At 43.0% G+C, this 25,713-nt stretch overlaps 2 protein-coding genes across 3 annotated transcripts in view; both read left to right on the forward strand.

The window, feature by feature from the left end:
* LOC106590356 (uncharacterized) lies at positions 1-23,992 on the forward strand. Its single transcript, XM_082966111.1, has 11 exons — positions 1-262; positions 4,636-6,489; positions 6,739-6,985; positions 8,032-8,131; positions 9,395-9,472; positions 10,260-10,364; positions 10,922-11,054; positions 11,460-11,574; positions 16,731-16,855; positions 22,209-22,289; positions 22,456-23,992. The coding sequence occupies exons 1-11, from the start codon at positions 223-225 to the stop codon at positions 22,545-22,547; spliced, it is 2,970 nt and encodes a 989-aa protein (XP_082822237.1). The 5' UTR covers positions 1-222; the 3' UTR covers positions 22,548-23,992.
* Positions 23,989-25,713, forward strand: part of LOC106590365 (xaa-Pro aminopeptidase 1) — an 11,870-nt gene continuing 10,145 nt past the window's right edge. The window contains exons 1-3 of one of the 2 annotated variants that reach the window (XM_014181312.3): positions 23,989-24,132; positions 25,163-25,287; positions 25,627-25,690. In XM_014181312.3, the coding sequence (XP_014036787.2) occupies positions 25,171-25,287; positions 25,627-25,690 (181 nt within the window). In that variant the 5' untranslated portion in view covers positions 23,989-24,132; positions 25,163-25,170. Of the gene's footprint in view, positions 24,133-25,035; positions 25,288-25,626; positions 25,691-25,713 lie in introns of those variants that run through there. The other variant, XM_045708003.2, reaches the window with a different exon arrangement.

Here is a 25,713-nt window from a genome sequence, read left to right on the forward strand (position 1 = left end):
CAGAGAGGGAGGCTGCACACAAATCTCTCACACACACACACACGGTCGTTCCTTCTGAGACCAAACACACACACTCGCTCACACACAGACACACACTCTGGATCTCTTTCACTCATATAGTTTTATTATACACTTTTGATTTGGATTTTGCATGTACATTTTGAATTGGTTTTCTTTTTTGCATGTTTTCATACAATTAGTACAATACACACATTTGCCAATATGTGCCTTGTTCCAGTTGTCATGCTGTTGGCTTTTCTGGGTAAGTACGTCAATGGTTTTTTAAGTACTTTTGCAATACTTAAGCCTGGTTGGTTTGCAGTTCTTTTGTATACGAAGTGCTGTTTACTTGGTTACTGTAGAGGGTATGGGAAAATGTCACATAACATTTACACCTTGAACTCCACTTGCTTAGATAATAATTGATTGTTAACTATTACTATTAACTATCCCTAAAAAGAGGTTATGATCAATACAGTTTCTTTCTAAATACTTTGTTTTATTCAATCAATCAAACCAATCTATCAAACTAATCTATCAAACTAATCTATCAAGTATCAAACTAATATATCAAGTATCAAACTAATGTATCAAACTAATCAATCAAACTAATCTATCAAACTAATCTATCAAGTATCAAACTAATGTATCAAATTTGATGGCAAAAATAACAGTGATGTTCCAATGGAGTTGTCTTCTGCATGGTTGACTTCACAGGTTCAGAACACACCTGTGGTGTATATTCACATATTACTCTATGTTAGAACTTTTTCACCCGTAGATACATACACTCCTCCCATAGCAGCTATGAATGTCATTTGATACTGTAGCATTTCTCAGGGCTACCCAGGCTAATTGATAGAATTACATGCGCTGAGAGACAATGTCTGCTTCCCAAATAGCACCCTATTCCCTACATAGTGCACTACTTTTGATTAAAGCCCTATAGTTTCAGACAATGTTATTGGCCCACTGGGTAGCAAGGGTTATAGCCATTTCATTCATCCTTAATACATGGCTCACGCAGCAGTCTTTGGCTCCAGTAGCCTATTCTCTATGGCTGAGTTGAGCTCTTGTATGCAATCCATTCATGTGTTACATGAGACCAGTGTAATTTCAATGTGTGTCACTAGCTTAGATGAGGTGAGCAGTATACTCCTGGTAAGGGGGCATATCGGTTAAGTGAGAGGTGGAGAGAGGTGGAGTCCAATAGCCCACATTCATAGGTGCTTTGTTTACTTCCTCCAGATATCCTAATATTGATGTTTACTGCATACCTTACATTCATAACAGTCCTGAGTCATAGGCTATCATTCGGCTAGAATATGAAGGCATATTAACTGGTAGGCGTATCTGTTTTATAGGCTACTACATGCATGTTGATTACTTAATATTACTAATTCGCTGCAGCTATCTGTCATCATCTCATGTTAAATATACTTGCTATTGAAATGACAGTGATGATGAAATGTACTAGTTATTAACATTCAGTGGTGTAAAGTACTTAAGTAAAACTACTTTAAAGTACTACTTAAGTAGTTGTTTTGGGTATCTGTACTTTATTTTACAATTTATATTTTTGACAACTTTTACTTTTACTTCACTACATTCTTAAAGACAATGATGTACTTTTTACTCCATACATTTTCCCTGACACCCAAAAGTACTGTTGATTACATTTTGAATGCTTAGCAGGACAGGAAAATTGTCTAATTCACACACTCATCCCTACTGCCTCTGATCTGGTGGACTCACTAAACACACATGCTTTGTTTGTAAATGATTTCTGAGTGTTGAATTGTGGCTATCCGTAAAAAAACAAACAAGAAAATGGTGTCGCCTGGTTTGGTTAATATAAGGAATTTGAAATGATTTATACTTTTGATACTTAAGTATATTTTAGCAATTACATGTACTTTTGATACTTAAGTATATTTACAACCAAATACTTTTAGATGTTTACTCAAGTAGGATTTTACTGGGTGACTTTTACTTGAGTCATTTTCTATTAAGGTATCTTTCCTTTTACTCAAGTATGACATTTGGGTACTTGTTCCACCACTATTGACATTGCAGTGATGATGAAATATACTAGCTATTGACATTACAGTGATGATGAAATATACTAGCTATTGACATTACTGTGATGATTAAACATACTAGCTATTGACATTACAGTAATGATGAAAATATACTAGCTATTGACATTACAGTGATGATGAACTATACTAGCTATTGACATTACAGTGATGATGAACTATACTAGATATTGACATTACAGTGATGAGGAAGTTACTGTAATAATGGGGAAACTCTTTCTACATGCCTTGGAACATATGTTAGTTTAACCACTGCTACTGTATAGTCGTCAATACTTAAGCTTGAAGAAATATAATAAACCACTTTAAGATTATCCTAAAAGGCCTAGTGAAGTCAAAAACATGAATTCCTGCGTTTTATATATACTGCTCAAAAAAAGGGAACACTTAAACAACACATCCTAGATCTGAATGAAAGAAATAATCTTATTAAATACTTTTTTCTTTACATAGTTGAATGTGCTGACAACAAAATCACACAAAAATAATCAATGGAAATCCATTTTATCAACCCATGGAGGTCTGGATTTGGAGTCACACTCAAAATTAAAGTGGAAAACCACACTACAGGCTGATCCAACTTTGATGTAATGTCCTTAAAACAAGTCAGAATGAGGCTCAGTAGTGTGTGTGGCCTCCACGTGCCTGTATGACCTCCCTACAACGCTTGGGCATGCTCCTGATGAGGTGGCGGATGGTCTCCTGAGGGATCTCCTCCCGGACCTGGACTAAAGTATCCGCCAACTCCTGGACAGTCTGTGGTGCAACGTGGCGTTGGTGGATGGAGCGAGACATGATGTCCCAGATGTGCTCAATTGGATTCAGGTCTGGGGAACGGGCGAGGCAGTCCATAGCATCAATGCCTTCCTCTTGCAGGAACTGCTGACACACTCCAGCCACATGAGGTCTAGCATTGTCTCACATTAGGAGGAACCCAGGGCCAACCGCACCAGCATATGGTCTCACAAGGGGTCGGAGGATCTCATCTCGGTACCTAAGGGCAGTCAGGCTACCTCTGGCGAGCACATGGAGGGCTGTGCGGCCCCCCAAAGAAATGCCACCCCACACCATGACTGACCCACCGCCAAACCGGTCATGCTGGAGGATGTTGCAGGCAGCAGAACGTTCTCCACGGTGTCTCCAGACTCTGTCACGTCTGTCACGTGCTCAGTATGAACCTGCTTTCATCTGTGAAGAGCACAGGGCGCCAGTGGCGAATTTGTCAATCTTGGTGTTCTCTGGCAAATGCCAAACGTCCTGCACGGTGTTGGTCTGTAAGCACAACCCCCACCTGTGGACGTCGGGCCCTCATACCACCCTCATGGAGTCTGTTTCTGACCGTTTGAGCAGACACATGCACATTTGTGGCCTGCTGGAGGTCATTTTGCAGGGCTCTGGCAGTGCTTCTCCTGCTCCTCCTTGCACAAAGGCAGAGGTAGCGGTCCTGCTGCTGGGTTGTTGCCCTCCTACGGCCTCCTCCACGTCTCCTGATGTACTGGCCTGTCTCCTGGTAGCGCCTCCATGCTCTGGACACTACGCTGACAGACACAGCAAACCTTCTTGCCACAGCTTGCATTGATGTGCCATCCTGGATGAGCTGCAGTACCTGAGCCACTTGTGTGGGTTGTAGACTCCGTCTCATGCTACCACTAGAGTGAAAGCACCGCCAGCATTCAAAAGTGACCAAAACATCAGCCAGGAAGCATAGGAACTGAGAAGTGGTCTGTGGTCCCCACCTGCAGAACCACTCCTTTATTGGGGGTGTCTTGCTAATTGCCTATAATTTCCACCTGTTGTCTATTCCATTTGCACAACAGCATGTGACATTTATTGTCAATCAGTGTTGCTTCCTAAGTGGACAGTTTGATTTCACAGAAGTGTGATTGACTTGGAGTTACATTGTGTTGTTTAAGTGTTCCCTTTATTTTTTTGAGCAGTGTATATTTCCACACTATGGCCCCCATGTGGTTGAAATAATACTGTGAAATTGTGAAGATTATAACAATGACCTTTTAGTGTAAGAGCTGTTTGAAAAGACCGTCAGAAATTTCAGCCTGTTTTGGTGGGATGGAGCTTTGGCCTGCCTGGTAATTAGTTAATAGACCAATAAGAAAGAGAGTTCCAAACGTCTCTGCCAATAACAGCTAGTTTTCAGTTTTCTTCTCCCAACTCAGACCACTCCAAGACAGTCCTAGCAAAATTCTTGCTTGAGAAATTGCCCTTTACCAAGAAGCTATTTTGGTTTATTTTCGACCATTTTAATTGAGAACGATCACAGTAAGGTACTTATTTGTTACCCAGAAATGATATTTAGATAAAAACGGCTGCATTGGACCTTTAAGAACTTCCTTGAGAAATGAGAAAGATCAATATCAATTACTAAACCTGTCAGTTATTACGTCCATAATGGCAAAGCATGTGAACACTCCAAAACAATTCAGATGTAACACAATAAGGACGTACTTCCTTGTGCACTTATTTACTTCCACGTTTGTCTGTCTGTATGTCTCTCTGTCTGTTCGGCTGTGTTTTTCAGGTTCCAGTTCCTGCAACCAGTTTCAGGCCAACCTAAACATGGGGGGAGTCACGGGATGGGTGCGGTTTGACTCCACTAATCAGACGGCGACCGTAAACGTCACTGGTACCGGAACCTGTGATTCGTCGCTCAACTTCTCCCTGAGTGTGTTCCCTGTGATGTTCGGCCATTTTGCTCAGCCTTGCCTTGAAGCCAACGTAGGAGCGAGCATCTTCACGTTCACCATTGATCCATTCTCATCCAACACCACTGTTAATATGTCCAGTCTATTTAAGCAGAGGTCAAATCTGGATGACCTTTCGTTGACCTTGGAGACGTGCAACGGCACCAAGGCTTGTACAGTCATAAGCGGTCAAACCACAGTTCAGACGTGGCAGGCCAGGTTCTTCAGCTCGGTCGCCGGTGACATTTACATCAGGCAGAACGTCAGACAGACACACGCCAGGGTACTCACAAACTTGGCAACGATTGGTCAGGTCGGTGCTACGGCAACCAACATCACCATTTTGACATCGCAGAGTTCTGCTAGAGACTGTAAGGCTCTTCTGGATAGTCTGGAACCTTCATCTCTCACCCAGCTTGGGGAACTGAAAGTAGGCAGCCCTCTTACACCCGTCAAGTCTCGTTTGGACCTCGCTAGCTTCAGCTCCAACACCCGCTTCGCTCTCCTCAAACTGGGGTCTTCGAGTTATATGTGCACCGAGATCAGAACAATGGACAGGAAGGAGGTGAGCGCCCTGGTGAACATGAGAGAGGTCAAGGGTTACTTCCTCTTCAGGCAGGACTCGCCGTTCGAAGTCACAAAACTGAGAGTGAATCTGACCAATCTGGGGAGCCGGGTCGGACCCTATCACATCCACCACTTCCCCACACCTCCTATGAGGTCACCTCCGCAGACGACCTGCTCCAACGGCAACGTTGGAGGCCATTGGAACCCGTTCGGGATGGACACTAAAGATCCCACCTACCCCTCTGGACCTGGGTCGACCCATGACCGGTATGAAGTAGGGGACCTCAGCGCCAGGCATGGGTCACTAGAGGGTAAATCTGTGATGGATGCAGTTTTCACAGATTTCAACCTCCCTCTGTTCGGACAGAACAGCATCGTGGGTCGGTCTGTGGTAATCCACCGTCCGGATGGAACTAGGTTCCTGTGCGCCTACATAGGCTACCCAGGAGAGGTGCATGTAGCCAGGGCTACATTCCGTCACCCTGTGGTGGGTATGGTCCAGTTCGTCCAACTCAAGAGCAACCCGTTGTCTGATGTCACAGTCTTCATGGATCTGTCCTATGGGAGACCCTCCGAGACCGCTACGCGTAACCACCACTGGCACATCCACATGTATCCTATCAGCTCGGAGACAGACGCGGACAAGGGGAGGTGTGGGACCACGGGGGACCACTGGAACCCCTTCAACGTGGACACAAGGGATTTGAGCTACGCCCTCCACTGCGGTCCCTCCAGCCCCTTTTCCTGTGAGGTGGGGGACCTCTCCAGAAAGCACAGCACCCTCGACCTGGGGACCCGAGTGGGTCGGGCGTCGGCCAAACACTTCTTCACGGATACCACTTCCTGGTTGTCACTTCCCGCCAGGTCGGGCTCCATGATTGGTCGATCGGTGGTGATTCACAGTGCGGAGGGCGCCGCCCCCAGGATAGCCTGTGCTAACCTCACTGAGGTCCGGATGCCCGCGGCGGTCTTGGGGCCCTGGCATGGACCAGGGGCCTCCAGGGGCCAGATCCGGTTCTCCCAGGCTTTCCCTCAGGGCCCAACCATGATGGACGTCTCCCTGGCTGGACTCAGCTCCAGGGCTGGGGGCTACCACGTCCACATGCTGCCTATCAGTGCCACAGGTACTATTTCATGTTCTTTATAATGGGAGCCAGATGTCCTTGAGTGTTGTGATAGTCCTCTAGTGTTCTGAGTGTTTGTTCAGCCTTTGTGTGTATATCTGTTAATTCATTTCAAAGTTGTAACTGTTTTGTAATATGAACAGATTACTTGATCAAATCTTCATTTTTTAAAACACAAAGTATCAATCCTTTTCCCTCATTTTGTGAAAGGCGTTTATCAAATAGAACATATTATTATTAATATTACAGGAGAGCCCTGCTCGGACAACAACGTCATGGACCACTTCAACCCCTTCTCCTGGAACGTGTCTGCTTCTCCTGCTCCGGGGTCAGGGACTGTGGATGAATATGAGACTGGGGACATCAGCGGGAAGTTCGGGATGCTGACGGATCAGAACCAGACACAGACTCGGTATTTGGACGGGAATATACCGATGACAGGGCCGAACAGTATAGTGGGGAGGTCATTGGTGGTTCACTACACTAACGGATCCAGGTGAGTGTGGGGATTTTGTTTGTGTGTGTGTGAGTGAGAGAGAGAGGGAGAGGGAGGGAGAGAGAGAGAGAGAGAGAGAGAGGGAGAGAGAGAGAGAGGGAGAGAGTCCTTTGTCATGGGTCTGTATAGCCACAGTTCCCTCCAGGAGTGCTATAAACAGCCAAACCAAAAATACACAAGGGGAAAGATTGTAACAAGTGGTGTGTGATTAATTCAAGACTGCTGTAGACTTGGTTCCTCTTTGGGTCACATTTGTGATACCTTGACATTCATGAATGAAACTTCTGACAAACTTTGAATGTTTTACATTACCATTCCGTTCCTCTTTAGCTCTGTCAGTTCACGCAGAATAATTTCTGACTCAAATCAAACACTTTACTCATGTAAAATGGAGATAGCTATATTCACTTTTATTTTTTTTAAATGTAACCTTTATTTCACTAGGCAAGTCAGTTATGAACAAATTCTTATTTACAATGACAGCCTACCGGGGAACAGAGGGTTAACTGCCTTGTTCAGGGGAAGAACAACAGATTTTTACCTTGTCAGCTCAGGGATTCGATCCAGAAACCTTTTGGTTACTGGCCCAACACTCACACAGACATTTGAGTCATTTAGCAGATGCACTTATTCAGAGTGATTTACAGTAGTGTGTGCATATATTTTCATACAGTACTGATCCCCCGTGGGAATTGAACCCACAAACCTGGCATTGCAAGCACCATGCTCTACCAAATGAGCTACACTTGGCCATACAGGACACGGGACAGCTCACATTATTACCTTGAACAAAGCTTCTTTGGCACAACAAGAAGCCAAACACGTAAAGTAGGGCCTTTATAGGGTAGGATGTCTGGAATACTGTATCCTCATCTCTTGTTGTGGTGTTGACTTATAAAGTGGGTATGTCTTCTGAATCGGCATAACAGTTTATAACACATCTGAATCATGTTTGCATCCCCTAAATGTTTCATTTTTGAGTCGTTCACAATAATTGTTTTCTTTAATGGGTTCATATTTTGTCTTTTTGTGTTTGTGAATTCCAGGATGCGGTGTGCTGACGTCTTAGCTGAGAATGCAACAGATGGACACTGGGTGTTTGCCAAGGCTGTCTTCAAAAGCACGGTGACAGGGACAGTCACACTGGTAAGACCTGGATCTCACCTTTGCTCTCTACAGTATTCAGATGGCACAAAAGTACTTCAGTGGTTTGAATCCGGTCTAATGCTATTTCAGAAAATATCCAATGAAGCATTAATTGCCAAATATATACAACAACAAAAAAAGACTTCATTATTGCCTACAGGGGAAACCTATTTAGACTAATTCAGACCATGAGGAATACAACAACACGCATCTGCAGGGGTGAATGTTATCCCGTTTATGATACGTCCCAGGAGAGTAAGCTGGCGAATCCTTACAAAGCTGCCACAAAAACATGACACTGTATTTTCTGCTGCGCCAGACAGTGAATTCATTAGGGCTGTGGCAGAGTCCTGTGTGTGACGGTAGGGCGTGTGTCTGGATCTGTGTGTGTATATCTGTGAGTGTTTGTGTTTGTCTATGTGTGTCTATGGCTGTGTTTACACAGGCAGCCCATTTCTGATGTTTTTCTTTTCATTAATTGGTCTTTTGAACAATCAAATTGATCATAAGACCAATTTGTGGAAAAATATCAGAATTGGGCTCCCTGTGTAAACACAGCCATGTAGTATTGGCCTGTAGAGTCAGCCCCCAGCCCCCCCGGCAACCCCCAGGCAGACCCCGGCAACCCCCAGCAGCCCCCAGTCTAAAGCACTCAGGAGAACAGCTGTATTTGTCAGGCTCCTATACAGACCTGTGTCCTCCACAGTGTATCTCCATTAATGTTTAGGATGCTTAGAGAACCCGTCAAATATCCTTTCAAATATTATGGTCTATCAGATGCAGGATTTGCGTGCTCTTTACAGACAGTTTAGAACACCTGGTATGAGCGTCTCATAAAGCAAGTGCTAATATAGCTTTGCTGATAGGACAGCAGGTGTTCATGTTCCCAGTGACGTAAAATTTCATAACCTTAAAACACCTGGTTAAATTACATTGACTCAGTAACTAGTCTAACAGTATCCTCTACTGTCTTCAGTCCCATTGACTCAGTAACTAGTCTAACAGTATCCTCTACTGTCTTCAGTCCCATTGACTCAGTAACTAGTCTAACAGTATCCTCTACTGTCTTCAGTCCCATTGACTCAGTAACTAGTCTAACAGTATCCTCTACTGTCTTCAGTCCCATTGACTCAGTAAGTAGTCTAACAGTATCCTCTACTGTCTTCAGTCCCATTGACTCAGTAACTAGTCTAACAGTATCCTCTACTGTCTTCAGTCCCATTGACTCAGTAACTAGTCTAACAGTACCTCTATTGTCTTCAGTCCCAGCAGACTTTTCTGGATGGCAGCTACAGTGACATCACTCTGGAGGTGGACGTGCGGTCATCACAGGTGCTAGACGTAAGCATGCATGGACCTCTCGGATGTGTTCAATCTCTTTTAATAGAAACAAAAAAAACTGTCACATTCTCATGGTTATCTAATTTCTAACCTTATCACAGGTAGGTTCCATTGAAAAAGGGAGCCTGGAAAAATAGACTATTTTTGTGGAAACAAATAACTTATGTCACATAGTGGCTGTTATCAAGCCTACAGTGCAATCTCGGCATCCAGAAATCAAAGTCAATCAATCAAATGTATTTATAAAGCCGTTGTCACAAAGTGCTTTTACAGAAATCCAGCCTAAAACTCCAAAGAGCAAGCAATGAAGACGTAGAAACACAATGCAGATGTAGAAGCACAATGCAGACGTAGAAACACAATACACAAGTAGAAGCACAATGCAGACGTAGAAGCACAATGCAGATGTAGAAGCACAATGCAGATGTAGAAGCACAATGCAGATGTAGAAGCACAATGCAGATGTAGAAACACAATGCAGACGTAGAACCACAATGCAGACGTAGAACCACAATGCAGATGTAGAAACACAATGCAGATGTAGAACCACAATGCAGACGTAGAAGCACAATGCAGATGTAGAAGCACAATGCAGATGTAGAAGCACAATGCAGACGTAGAAACACAATGCAGACGTAGAAACAATGTAAGAAACAAATCAGCTGCTCTGTAACATTTTAATGTCTACCGTATAATCTTACCACAGGTTCTATTAGAAAAGGGAAGCTGTATAAAAAGAATGGTAAAACATCAGAGAAAAAAATTAGGTTTTCCCCACTGTAACCAGGTAACAGAGGTTTCCTGGATCATCACTGGTAAAGGCTCTGAGGTGAACGACAACCAGTGTACCAGTGTTGGGGACACGTTTAACCCCTTCAACATGGAAGCTGGGGTGAGTTTATTCTCTCATTTTCACTTACAATACATCATGGCCATTCTTCATGAAGTGTCTAGGATAGATCAGCATTCCTACTCTGAGACACTTTATGAATAAGGGCCCAGTACCTAGCCATCATAGGAGAATTTCCCCCACTGTGTAGTCCACTGTGTAGTCCACTGTGTAGCGCTGATCTCTGCTTTATTTCAACTTTAAAGTTCCACTTGATTCACAAGTCTTATGGAATCCAACGGAACTGTGTTTGATATTCCATCGAATCTTTGTCTTTGACAATGTCACAGTTGTTGGGTTTTGAGTTTGCAAGAAAGGCATTTCACTGTACTTATGCATGTGACATTAAAACTTGCAACTACACCACAACCATATACTTCACATTGTTCTCATAACCAGAAGTGGAAGTGTTTGTTGGAATTGGTTTCAATAGAATTAGAATGAGTAGAACAGTCATGGAACCTCTGACCCAGCCTTATTGACTTGAATGGGGACGTCCCTTCTAGTAATTCTATTTCTATGGTTGGTTCCGTCCTCTGCTCTGTTCTGTTCTCTCTCAGAACTCCACTTGTTCCCGTGACAACACTCTGAGTTGTGAGGTGGGAGACCTGACGAACAGACAGGGGACAGTCAGCCTGACACACAGGCAGCTGTACACCGACACCAGCATACAACTGGCTGGGGACTACACAGGTAACACACAAGCACGTACGCACACACACAGAGACACACAGAGACACACGCACACAGCACTGTAAGCTGGACCAGACAGAATACAGACAGCTGTACTCAGATACCAGCATACAAATGTCAGGGGAGTACACAGGTAACAGACACACATTGTCTGTTCAGAAATCTAGACTCCTTTAGGATGCACATGAAACATAATATTAATATATTATCATTGCACACTCACCGAACTGCAATCCAAAATTGTTGCATCACATTGTTTCCTAAGAGAATCAAGTTTCATGAGAAAAATGTCAACCACCTTCACCATTAGGGGATATGTCATGTGTGAAACAACAAAGTAATTTAGGTGATAATATAAAAAGTATATTTCTGACTTTGGTGCTGTTGTTGATGTTGTTGTTGTAGTGGTCCACAGGTCCCTGGTCCTGAGGAGTGGCAGCGATGTCTTCGCGTGTGCCGTCATTCTTCCAGAATCCCCCTGGGCAGAGCAGACCTTCCCCAACGTCATGTCTTTCAGCAGGTGGGTGTGATTGGGTATTAAACCGCCTGTGAACTCAAGACTGTGTTAGCCCATCAAGCTAAGACCTACAGGTGTTAGTGTTGGGAGCCAATATGTGAGACTGATCGGGTATTAAACCGTGGAACTGGAGAGGGAATGAGGAAGTGAGTGTTAAATGTAATTAGACTACTTGTTTTTAATACTTGAGTACCTGGCACTTAAATTTATGGGGAATATTTCAACCATCAAGGAAACACCAGTATTATCTCGCTCTGTGGAAAGGGTTCTACATAGAACCCAAAAGGGTTCTAACTGGAACCCAAAAGGGTTCTACAAAGGGTTCTCCTATGGGGACAGCCGAAGAACCCATTTAGGTTCTAGATAGCACCTTTTTTTCAAAGAGTGTATTCTCACCACCTCCTCAGCCAGCCACCACACGTGCCACACCTGTATAAGATGATGGAGGGTTCATTGACAACAATGTGACACATCTCATTGATCATACCTTCATAAAGGGTTTGGCCCAGTGCCAATAGTCGAACCACGAAAACAATCCAACCATATCTCAAATGCTTTACATGATAATACACCATCACTAATCCTGAATTATGGGATTACAGTACATCATCATGAATTCATATACGCTGAGAGTACAAAACATTAGGAACACCTTCTCTTTCCATGACAGACAGGTGAATCCAGATGAAATCTACAGTATGATCCCTTATTGATGTCACTTGTTAAATCCACTTCAATCAGTGTAGATGAAGGGGAGGAGACAGTTAAAGAAGGATTTTTATGCCTTGAGACATTTGAGACATGGATTGTGTGTTTCATTCAGAGGATGAATGGGCAAGACAACATATTTAAGTGCCTTTGAACAGGGTATGATAGTAGGTGCCAGGCATATCATTTTGAGTCAAGAACTGCAACGCTGCTGGGTTTTTCACACTCAACAGTTTCTCGTGTGTATCAAGTATGGTCCACCACCCAAAGGACATCCAGCCAACTTGACACAACTGTGGGAAACAATGGAATCAACATTGGCCAGCATACTGTTCTTAATGTTTTGTAAACTCAATATCACAGAGATGGGTTGTCATGTGCCTTTTACTGAGGAGTGGCTTCCATCTGGCAACTCTACCGTAAAGGCCTGATTGGTAGAGTGCTGCAGAGATGGTTGTCCTTCTGGAAGGTTCTCCCATCTCCACAGACGAACTCTGGAGCTCTGTCAGAGTGACCATCGGTTTCTTGGTTACCTCCCTGACCAATGCCCTTCTCCCCCAATTGCTCAGTTTGGTCAGGCGGCCAGCTCTAGGAAGAGTCTTGGTGGTTCCAAACTTCTTCCATTTAAGAATGATGGAGGCGACTGTGTTCTTGGGGACCTTCGATGCTGCAGAAAATGTTTGGTACCGTTCCTCAGATCTGTGCCTCAACACAATCCTGTCTCAGAGCTCTACGGACAATTCCTTCGAGCTCATGGCTTGGTTTTTGCTCTGACATACACTGTCAACTTTGGGACCTTATATAGATAGGACTGTGCCTTTACAAATCATGTCCAGTCAATTGGATTAACCACAGGTGGACTCCAATCAAGTTGTAGAAACATCTCAAGGATGATAAATGGAAACAGGATGCACCTGAGCTCAATTTTGAGTTTCATGGCAAAGGGTCTGAATACTTATGTAAATAAGGTATTTCAGTTTTCAATTTTTAATAAATTAGCAAACATTTCTAAAAACCTGTTTTCACTTTGTCATTATGGGGTATTGTGTGTAGATTGATGAGGAAATATATATTTTAATCAATTTTAGAATAAGACTGTAACATAACAAAATGTGAAAGAAGTCAAGGGGTCTGAATACTTTCTGAATACACTTTATATATCGCAGGATGTTGGTTGCACCTTAATTGGGGAGAACGGGATTGTGATAATGACTGGAGCGGAATCAGTGGAATGGTACCATATACATTAAACACATGGTTTCCAGGTGTTTGATGCCATTCCATTTGCTCTGTTCCGGCTATGCAGCCTCTGTGTATATATATATATATATATATATATATATATATATATATATACATATATATATATATATATCCTGAGGGATCTCCTCCTAGACCTGGACTAAAGCATCCGCCAACTCCTGGACAGTCTGTGGTGCAACGTGGCGTTGGTGGATGGAGCGAGACATGATGTCCCAGATGTGCTCAATTGGATTCAGGTCTGGGGAACGGGCGGGCCAGTCCATAGCATCACTGCCTTCCTCTTGCAGGAACTGCTGACACACTCCAGCCACATGAGGTCTAGCATTGTCTTGCATTAGGAGGAACCCAGGGCCAACCGCACCAGCATATGGTCTCACAAGGGGTCTGAGGATCTCATCTCGGTACCTAATGGCAGTCAGGCTACCTCTGGCGAGCACATGGAGGGCTGTGCGGCCCCCCAAAGAAATGCCACCCCACACCATGACTGACCCACCGCCAAACCGGTCATGCTGGAGGATGTTGCAGGCAGCAGAACGTTCTCCACGGCGTCTCCAGACTCTGTCACGTCTGTCACGTGCTCAGTGTGAACCTGCTTTCATCTGTGAAGAGCACAGGGCGCCAGTGGTGAATTTGTCAATCTTGGTGTTCTCTGGCAAATGCCAAACGTCCTGCACGGTGTTGGGCTCTAAGCACAACCCCCACCTGTGGACGTCGGGCCCTCATACCACCCTCATGGACAGGGGCGAAAATCTGATATCAACTTTGGAGGGGACAACTACATGAAATTTTCTCAAGAGCAATTCCTGAGGGGGACACCAAAAGTAGTGCTGTAACACATAGCCTACATTGTAATATGGTAAATGTATATTGAGGAACCAAAGAAATAAGGTGTTTGCCGTACTCCTAACTACCGGTACCCAAAACTACACAACTAATCACAACAGCAATACCATTGCCTTTAACAAATCTTAGTTCAGTCACCAGTTTAAGTTGAGAGTGGGGGTATCCATGGCATTTTACAATTATGTTCCTATTTTACAAGTAAAAAAAATGGAGAACCTTTCATGATGTTGCCAAACAAAGACTCAACAAACTTACCTGAGACTCCCTGTCTCTGCCAGTCTGTCCCTGCATATCTGTCCCCAACTCTGCTGTCTGTGTGCCATCTGTTGCCTGCTCTGCCTAATGACATCATTGTGAAACATTTCCATTAGAATTTCATTTCTTTCTTATGAACATTTTATCAACTAGTCTGAGATATTAGGCTACTAGGGTTCTTACTTTGCGTTTTGGTGTACTGAAAAATACTCTGATGTCCGTCTTTTATTTTTCTGCCATTTTTCTACCTGGCTGGCTGGCTGGCTACACACACACACAGTGTGTAGGTTATTTACAGTAGGAGATGGGCTTCTATCATCTTCTATCATTCTATTTGGGCTTCGATCTAAAAGGTAGCTAGCAAATGTGAAACGGATTAAAATGACAAGAGTTGACAGCTGTATGAGTTCACCATTTACACAACATATGCTGCAACCTTTTGTAATTTTAATAGTTTGTTTCATATTGTCTGGCTTCCAACAATAGCTGAATTTGCAAAGCTAGCGAGCACCAATTCAGTTTCAGTGGTGTTTGCTATAATCTTTGCTACCCGGGTTAAATAAAGGTGAAATAAAATAAATAAATAAAAGTTCCCTTGCGACAATTTAGCTTTTGCAACGAGACCATTAAATATACTTAAGACAATGGTAGAAGAGAGTGTAGTTCTGTTCAGTTTGGACTTGAGTTTATCGCTAACCTTATCACAGGGACTTTGAAGCACTAACTTACATCATCTGCATGCTGATCTTGGAATAAATTGACGATAGCAAAGATTCCATCTTTGACGACGCCACATAAATGGAATAGGTACTAGCTAGCTTAATAGTTCATGTTTGCGCGCTAGCTCTGCATATTCAGCTAGTGTGTGTGCGCGATTGACTGGATTAACCTTACGTCAGTTACGTTCATTGAGTGCCTTTCAGACAGTACATTTACATTTTAGTCATTTAGCAGACGCTCTTATCCAGAGTGACTTACAGTAGTGAATGCATACATTTCATACAATTTCATACATTTTTTTTTCTGTGCTGGCCCCCCGTGGGAATTGAACCCACAACCCTGGCGTTGCAAACACCATGCTCTACCAACTGAGCTACAGGGAAGGCCAGTAGACACGACCCCTCTGTTACCTTGCCAACTAAGGAACTGGCAGTGGATCAAACCATTGTGAGGCAAAGGGTGGGGGGGTCGCAATCTTTTGAAACTTAAAAACGTGCTATTAAGTGTCTATAATCAGCACAATTGCTTTCATTGCGTATTATTAATATTATTTAAATTACTTAGTTATGTTTCAGTGATATATTGGGGGGGACAAATCATATTTTTCCCAGGATGGGGGGGTCGTGTCCCCCCCGTCCCCCCGGGATTTCCGCCCCTGCTCATGGAGTCTGTTTCTGACCGTTTGAGCAGACACATGCACATTTGTGGCCTGCTGGAGGTCATTTTCCAGGGCTCTGGCAGTGCTTCTCCTGCTCCTCCTTGCACAAAGGCGGAGGTAGCGGTCCTGCTGCTGGGATGTTGCCCTCCTATTTTCTCCTCCACGTCTCCTGATGTACTGGCCTGTCTCCTGGTAGCGCCTCCATGCTCTGGACACTACGCTGACAGACACAGCAAACCTTCTTGCCACAGCTCGCATTGATGTGCCATCCTGGATGAGCTGCACTACCTGAGCCACTTGTGTGGGTTGTAGACTCCGTCTAATGCTACCACTAGAGTGAAAGCACCGCCAGCATTCAAAAGTGACCAAAACATCAGCCAGGAAGCATAGGAACTGAGAAGTGGTCTGTGGTCCCCACCTGCAGAACCACTCCTTTATTGGGGGGTGTCTTGCTAATTGCCTATAATTTCCACCTGTTGTCTATTCCATTTGCACAACAGCATGTGAAATGTATTGTCAATCAGTGTTGCTTCCTAAGTGGACAGTTTGATTTCACAGAAGTGTGATTGACTTGGAGTTACATTGTGTTGTTTAAGTGTTCCCTTTATTTTTTTGAGCAGTATATATATATGTATGTTGTCAAATTGTATATTTTCCAAACAAATTATAAAAACAATAATACAAATTGTCTATTGTTCATTTTTCTCTCCAGATATGACTTCCGCAATAGGGTGGCAGAGGTCCTAGAGGTGAACATGTCCAGGGTCACCATCCTTCCAGGGTCTCCTCTGGCCACAGTGGACGGACCATGCCAGAAAGTCAGCTTCCTTGTCTCAGGTACAGCCAATAATAGAGTGCTGTGTGTGTATGGGTACAGCACAGTGATTCACAATATTCTTTGATCAAAGAAGAAAAAATAAGAAACATTGTATGTCTCGGAATTACAGAGGCAGTGGGACTTAAGACACATTTAAAACAGTACATTGGTAATTCTTGTCTCTGCCCATGCTATTATCAGCTTCCTTATCTCAGGTACAGCTGATGACAAACAGTAGGTAGTATAATGTTTGTCTATGGTTCAGCGCAATAATGCCCAATATTCCTTTATCAAAATCTGCCTTTAAACATGTTCTCTTTGAAGTTCTATATTGTTCAAAAGTTATATTATTTCCAAATAAGACAGACAAATGTTCCAGCACAAACACTGATAATTGTGGCAAAGTCAAAACGTTACAGAATGAATTATTATCTGTGCCCATGATAATATACCAAGTCCCCTCTCCTGACCTAAAACTGAACAGGGAGTGACTTGTAAGGTGTAACAAGGAAGTGTGTGGGTTGTGCTGATGAATCAGATCAGCCTAAAACATCTGACAGTGCATGTGGGGGAATTGTTTTAACAATAATAATAAAGTGTATTGTCCTAGTGCAGTCAAAAAGTGATATTCCTGTGTTTTACAATATATATTTTTCCTCACCATGAGGTTCAAATAAAATTATGATAATGCTCTTTTAATGTAAGAGCTGTTTGAAAAGACAGCCTGAAATGTTTGCCTGTTTTAGTGGGATGGCGCTTTAGCCTGCCTGGTGACATCACCAGGTGGTAAATTAGTTAATAGACCAATAATAAAGAGAGTTCCAAATCTCTCTGCCAATAACAGCTAATTTTCAGTTTTCCCCACCCCACTCAAACCACTCCCGTACAGTCCTAACAAAATTCTAGCTTGAGAAATTGCTCTTTCCTAAGAAGCTATTTTTGTTTATTTTTGACCATTTTAAATCACAGCAAGGTGCTTAATTGTTACCCCGAAATGATTTAATATTGAGATAAAACGGCTGCATTGGAGCTTTAAGCACTTGTGAGGGAAATCCCATAGAGTTTATAGTCTATGAGCTTACAGCGACTTCAGAAAAACAATCAAGTATCTTCCTCAGTGAGTCATTGAAAGTAGTGAGAAGTTAGTCACCCATAATCAGAAGTGGTTTCAGGACAGGTTCACTGCAGAGGTGTTGAAGAGATGACAGTAATTCAAGTAAGAATGACAGCTACTGCACATTGTTGTCACTCATTTTAAGGTAAACATCAGTTCAAGTCAAATACTAACAGTGACAATACAGCGTAGGTCTATCAACAGTCTAACGTTATATTGGAAAGGTCAAATCAAATCAAATGTTATTGGTCACATACATATGGTTAGCAGATGTTATTGCGAGTGTAGCGAAATGCTTGTGCTTCTAGTTCCGACAGTGCAGCAATATCTAACAAGTAATCTTAACATTCCACAACAACTACCTAAGTAAAGGAATGGAATATATAAATATAAATATATGGATGAGCAATGACCGAGCGGCATAGGCAAGATGCAATAGATGGTATAAAATACAGTATATACACATATGAGATGAGTAATGCAAGATATGTAAACATTATTAAAGTGGCATTATTAAAGTGACTAGTGATCCATTTATTAAAGTGGCCAATGATTTCAAGTCTGTACGTAGGCAGCAGCCTTTCTGAGTTTGTGATGGCTGTTTAACAGTCTGATGGTCTTGAGATAGAAGCTATTTTTCAGTCTCTCGGTCCCAACTTTGATGCACCTGTACTGACCTCGCCTTCTGGATGGTAGCGGGGTGAACAGGCAGTGGCTCAGGTGGTTGTTGTCCTTGATGATCTATTTGGCCTTCCTGTGACATTGGCTGCTGTAGGTGTCCTGGAGGGCATGTAGTTTGCCCCTGGAGATGCGTTGTGCAGACCGCACCACCCTCTGGAGAGCCCTGCGGTGGTTGTGGGCGTTGCAGTTGCCGTACCAGGCAGTGATACAGCCCGACACGATGCTCTCAATTGTGCATCTGTAAAAGTTTGTGAGGGATTTAGGTGACAAGCCAAATTTCTTCAGCCTCCTGAAGTCCAAGATCATCTCGTTTGTTTTGTTGACGTTGGGTGAGAGGTTGTTTTCCTGACACCACACTCCGAGCGCCGGCACCTCCTCCCTATAGGCTGTCTCGTCGTTGTTGGTAATCAAGCCTACTACTGTTGTGCCGTCTGCAAACTTGATGATTGAGTTGGAGGCGTGCATGGCCACGCAGTCACGGGTGAACAGGGAGTACAGGAGGGGGCTGAGCATGCACCCTTGTGGGGCCCCAATGTTGAGGATTAGCGAAGTGGAGATGTTTGCGTCCTTCACCACCTGGGAGTGGCCCGTCAGGAAGTCCAGCAGCCAATTGCACAGGGCGGGGTTGAGACCCAGGGCCTCAAGCTTAATGATGAGCTTGGAGGGTACTATGATGTTGAATGCTGAGCTGTAGTCAATGAACAGCATTCTTACAGAGGTATTCCTCTTGTCCAGATGGGATAGGGCAGTGTGCAGTGGGATGTCGATTACATCGTCTGTGGACCTATTGGGGCGATACGCAAATTGAAGTGGGTCTAGGGTGACAGGTAAGGTGGAGGTGATATGATCCTTGACTAGTCTCTCAAAGCACTTCTTGACAGAAGTGAGTACTACGGAGCGATAGTCATTTAGTTCAGTTACCTTGCCTTCTTGGGTACAGGTACAATGGTGGCCATCTTGAAGCATGTGGGGATTGCAGACTGGGATAGGGAGAGATTGAATATGTCCGTAAACACATCAGCCAGCTGGTCTGCGCATGCTCTGAGGACGTGGCTAGGGATGCCGGCTGGGCCGGCAGCCTTGTGAGGGTTAACACAAAGGAGAGCCCACAGTCCTTGGTAGCGGGCCGCGTCTGTGGCACCGTATTATCCTCAAAGCGGGCAAAGAAGGTGTTTAGGTATGTTTGTGTGTGTGTGTTACGAATCCCTTTGGCCCTGCAGTCCCAGGGGTGATGGAAACGAGACCCGTAACATAACTCATGCAAATTATAATAGTGATAAAGAAACAGTGAGAACAAAAACCACAGACAACTGAAATGTACCGTCAAACACAACAGGTTTATTTTTAAACACACGGTAATGGGGGTGTGAGAAAAGGGGCTGAGCTGGACCCAAGCAAAGAAACAATAATCCAAAACACCCCTAAACTAGACTAGCCTACTTCAAGAACAGCTAGCTAACTGACCAAAAATACAGTGGGTGGTCCGCCCAGTTCTAACTAGGATATTTAGACAAGGGTTATCTACGGGTAGTGTATGCCCATGGGCGACTTGTCTTGGTACCCCCTTTTCCCACCAACAAACAAACAGTCAACACTTTAACAAAAAAAAGTGACATGTAGTTGCAAAAACAAAAGAGATCAATGAGAGAGAGAGAGAGAGAGAGAGAGAGAGAGAGAGAGAGAGAGGTTGAGCACAAAGATTGATCTGGGGAGAAAACAACTAAACCAAGGGAAAGGGGCTGTGATTGGGTGAGGGAAGAGGAGCAGGTGTCTTCTGTTTGGGCACTGATTGATGACTGATTGGGGGAATGATGATTGCCACCTGTGAGGGGAGAAGGAGAGAGAAAAGAAACATACACAGGATACTTGTATCCGTAACAGTGTGTGTGTGTGTGTGTGCATTTATATTTGCCAATCTATGTTGGAATCTAGTTTCTTGGAGGCCATGACACACTACATTAGTCAAAAGCATTCACCTGGAGTGTAAACCTATTATTTACATCGGAAACGTTATAATTATGTTGTCTGAGTAATTGAACATTACACCTCTTATATAGTTGTCTTTGTCATTAAAATGTCACAACTAACAGTCAGGTAGAGAGGGAACGGAGGTGCTGAAACACGAGCTGTGGGTGCTGGTGGGTGGAGGAATACCTTTTTGAAGAATGAGGAGGTAGGCTGCTCACAGACAGTTTGCAGGACACAGATTAAGCCTTGTATGATGGAGAAAAACAACACCTCATGCTACAGAGCAATTACCAGGGTTTTTGTGTGTCGTTTTCAATGAACTACCAAATCGTGGGACTCTGTGTAGATGCTATGCTAGATGTTGATTCTTCCCTCCATAAAGCTTTGTTGTTTTCTTAGCCCTTGTACCCCACTCTGAGAGATACTCAGAGATAGTTGCATTCCAAAGGCACCCTATTCCCTACATAGTCCACTACTTTTAACAAAACCCTAATGGCCCTGGTCAAAAGTAGTGCACTAAATAGCTAGCTGCTTAGGCCTCTGTGTCTGTCCAGACAATGAATAATTCTGCCCATTCAAAAGCCTTACAAAACCTAGAAAAACTGCTGGGTAACCTGATGCTGGAGTTAAGTGTCTGGCTGTTCTCTATAGTGCACTACTTTTGACCAAAGCCCTATGTACCCTGGTCAAAAGTAGTGCACTAAGTTGGGAATAGGGTGCCCTTTGGGATGCACCCGGTGTCCCCCTCCAAGTTGTCTGTCCCAGTCGGACAGAGGGGAGCAGTGTATGGAGAAGTGGTACCACAGTATAGCACAGACAGGATGGCCTTTATGACATCAGAAGAACACATCAGTGGGATGTTCTCAGTCTAGGACTGCCTCATGAAGACATTCAGAGTTGTGAATGCTAAACTTTTTTTCCTCATTTAAACACATCGTTTTATCCTTGATCTGGGTACTCAGACTAGGCTGTAGATTTATTTATTGAACCTTTCTTTTATCAGGGAGTCATACTGAGACAATAAATTACAGAAAATACACACAGGAAAATATAAATACAAAATGCAAGCATAAAGAAAAACACGGTAATAAAAAACAAAGACATTCATCAGTAATAAGGTCCTCAATCCGCTTTCTGAACGGCCCTAGAGGCACCAGAACATCACATTTAACAACATTTTGAAGATTGTTCCACAAATAAGGTGCAAGAAAACTAAAGCTGATTTACCTAACTCTGTAGAGCAAAGGAATTTACAGAGTTAGTCATCCCTGAAACCGGGTGTGGTAACTAGTATGACTGAAGTTTAGTAATGATGTTAGGAACAGTGGAACTTTTTGTAAAAGGGCTTCATAAATGAAAACATAGCAATGTATCAACCTACGTGACATCAAAGAGGGCCAACCAACTTTCTGGTAGGGAATGCGTGATATAGCATCCAAGATTTCACAGACTCCAAAACAATCTTTACACAATATTCTGAGTTTAGGGAAGCCTGATGAAGACATTACAGGGGAGAATAAAGTGGCAATAACATTGTAATAATACTATGGCAACTCACAATGCTACATACTACTGTGACGTTTAATAACCAATACCCTGTTGACTTACAGGGGAGGTGAGTACGGACAAGATTAACTCTATCAAAGACAGTGAGAAGATGGGCATCTTCAAGCAGACAGAAGGTTGCTCAAGTAAGTACACCACTGACCCACACACACACACACACCCATCCACCCACACACACACCCAATACAGTAGGTGTGATAGTGTATAACTGAACAGAAACATACAAATAAACCTTACTGTGTAGACGTATTCATGTAATACAATCTTTCATCTCAATTTTCATTTAAACAGGAAGTTCTGGACAACTGCTGGAGCCTGGGAGATATCTGGTGATGTTGACGATAGCTGCAGCCTACTTCCTACACTCTCTGATCCAGCAGTAGTTTATACTGTAGATCTAGGTTTCCATCCCAAATGGCACCCTATTCCCCATATAGTGCACTACTTCTGACCAGAGACTTTTTTACATTTTTTATTTCACCTTTTTTTAACCAGGTAGGCCAATTGAGAACAAGTTCTCATTTACAACTGCGACCTGGCCAAGATAAAGCAAAGCAGTGCGACACAAACAACAACACAGAGTTACACATGGAATAAACAAACATACACTCAATAACACAATAGAAAGAATCTATATACAGTGTGTGCAAATTAGGTAAGATTAGGGAGGTAAGGCAATAAATAGGCCGTAGTGGCGAAGTAATTACAATTTAGCAATTAAACACTGGAGTGATAGATGTGCAGAAAATTCATGTGCAAGTAGAGATACTAGGGTGCAAAGGAGCAAAAAAACAAAAAAACAATATGGGGATGAGGTAGTTGGATGGGCTATGTACAGGTGCAATGATCTGTGAGCTGCTCTGACAGCTGATGCTTAAAGTTAGTGAGGGAGATATGAGTCTCCAGCTTCAGTGATTTTTGTAATTCGTTCCAGTCATTGGCAGCAGAGAACTGGAAGGAAAGGCAGCCAAAGGAGGAATTGACTTTGGGGGTGACCAGTGAAATATACCTGCTGGAGCACGTGCTATGGGTGGGTGCTGCTATGGTGACCAGTGAGCTGAGATAAGGCGGGGCTTTACCTAGCAAAGACTTGGGTTTTGGTCAAAAGTAGTGCACTATATAGGGAATAGGGTGCCATTTTGACATAGCCATAACCCTCACTTTGAATCAACACTGGAACTGTCAAATATTCCTATTTTCTAAACTGCAATGAAGTCTATATTTTGATGATCTTTTTGTCATTGATCTGAATGGTGTGGGTTTGAATTTGCTCTTGAAGCAAGCATTTTTTTGTTTATTCGTTTTTTATCCTAGATATAAAAAAATATATACTTTAGATGCCAACTAAATGCCAACTTCCTGTATTATATTGTAAATATTCCACGTTTGGGTAAATATGACTGAGTATACTGTTTCAGCCCAATATCCAGAACATCAAAACAAACTTAATAGCGCAAAAATTTTTCATTGTCCTTCCCTGTCCAATTACTGTATCAAAAATGCAATATGAAGGAAAGAGATGCTGTAAATGTTTGCAAATGTCTCCCATTGTATGTACTGTTTTCTCATGCATTAATGTATTACACTGCCACTTTCCCATTTAAGGTGAATTTCCAAGTCTTGCATATATGTTTTTATTGAGTAACCATAAAAATAACGTGATGATGAAAAAATATATTTGGATAAATACGGATTATTGAAAACGTTAAATTCATGAAATCTCTATCGGCTTTTTACTCCAATGCAGGGGCGTAGGCTACATACTGTTTCAGACATGTTGCAGTTTACTTGAGCCGCTGTATTTTGAATTAAAGGAAGGCGAGTCTCATCTCCGTGTGGTTATTGGAAGAAGCTCGTGTCACGTGACCAGAAACGTCAACGATTCAATGGCTGCCTACTGTTTCGTAAATTAACACAAGGGACAGCTGCATAAAATAGTGTTTTAAACAACAGAATCGCATTTCTAAGGTAAATGTACAATTTAACGTTATCTTATTAAACTGACATGGTGTTAACAAACTTTCTAGCTGGGGTTCAGTTGCCCGATGCAAGAAAGCAATGAATGGAGATTATCGTGTGGTTGTAATGTGGAAGACGCTCGCGTGCTACATGCTACTCACGTAGCCCAGCTAGCAAGATGGGCAAAGCCCACGAATGTTTTTGGTAGAAAATATATGTCTAATGTTCTAACTACTACAGCTATGAACAACGTGTGACTCATACTCTAATGAAATATATACAATATTGGCTGAGAAATTCGTATTATTTTTCTCAAAGTAACTTTTCCATTGAATATCTCCCACAGCAGACTGATGAAATGCCACACCTACCCCAACTGCGACAAAATAACTGTATTGAATTGATTAACACAATTATGACATTTGGAATCATTCAATTAGTAATTTAATTAGCTAACCAGTTTCCCACCACTTGTTGCCAGCGAACTTCCTAAATAATTGTTCTGAAATGGTAAACAACATCGCATGTAGGTTTCAGCCAATCCGTGAGTTCGGCGGTGCCTTTGTTGAGGCGATTGGATAACGCCCATACTGGCATCGATGAATAAAACGTCTACATCAATAATATGGGATGATTTTATTCCTTTAACGGCCTGAAATGAAACCAGTTATATTATCCATTATACACCTTACAGTATGTCAAATATTTCAAAATCATGATCTCACAAAATGCCTTTTTGTAGATGGGTTTCTTAGACCTTGAGTGATCAAAGTATACTGTATAAAGGCAGCAATCAGGCCTGCTGGTAAATTAATAGTTTGCAATTGCAGCAAAGATAATAATCATAATCTGTTCATATTTAACCCTGGGTTTGTCTGAGTCAGCAAGGTTAAAGATCCATGTGCAGGCTAAGACTTTGAGCGCCACGTTAACAGGCTATTTGTCAGATATCTCATAGACGTCTGAAGACAGAGTCCCATTCTTGGGCTGCCTGTTCAGTTCGTCTGTTATGGCTTTACCGCCTGTATATCTCTCCTAGACGCTGCCATGTCTCCCAAGATCACGGTGGAGCTGCTGCGGCAGCTACGGCAAGCCATGAGGAACACCAAGTATATTGCTGAGCCCATCCAGGCCTACATTGTCCCCTCTGGAGACGCACACCAGGTACTGAACACACACACACAAGGTCACACACACACACACGGTTGCACGCACGCAAGAACACACATATGCACACACACACACAGAATTACTAATTAGAAATAATGAACAATAGTGTGTATAAGTCTGCCTGACCTCTAGACATGGACAATGTGACTATAGCAGGGTCCTCTCCATCTCCACATCGTTCACTCTACTCTTTCTTTCTCTCTCTTTACTCCTCTCTCTCTCTCTGGTCTTGAGTTGTGATGTCAAGAGGGGAATAATTAAGATAAAGATAATAACTGCTAGGGGACCACTTATATCTGATTACTGCTGGATCTGATCTCTCTCTCGTTACAGAGTGAAAACCTCGCACCATGTGACTGCAGACGTGAATTCATCTGTGGCTTCAATGGCTCCGCAGGTAGGGGTGTGTGTGTGTGTGTG

Source organism: Salmo salar, chromosome 02, assembly GCF_965601325.2.
Source record: "Salmo salar chromosome 02, fSalSal1, whole genome shotgun sequence".
Classification (NCBI taxonomy): domain Eukaryota; kingdom Metazoa; phylum Chordata; class Actinopteri; order Salmoniformes; family Salmonidae; genus Salmo; species Salmo salar.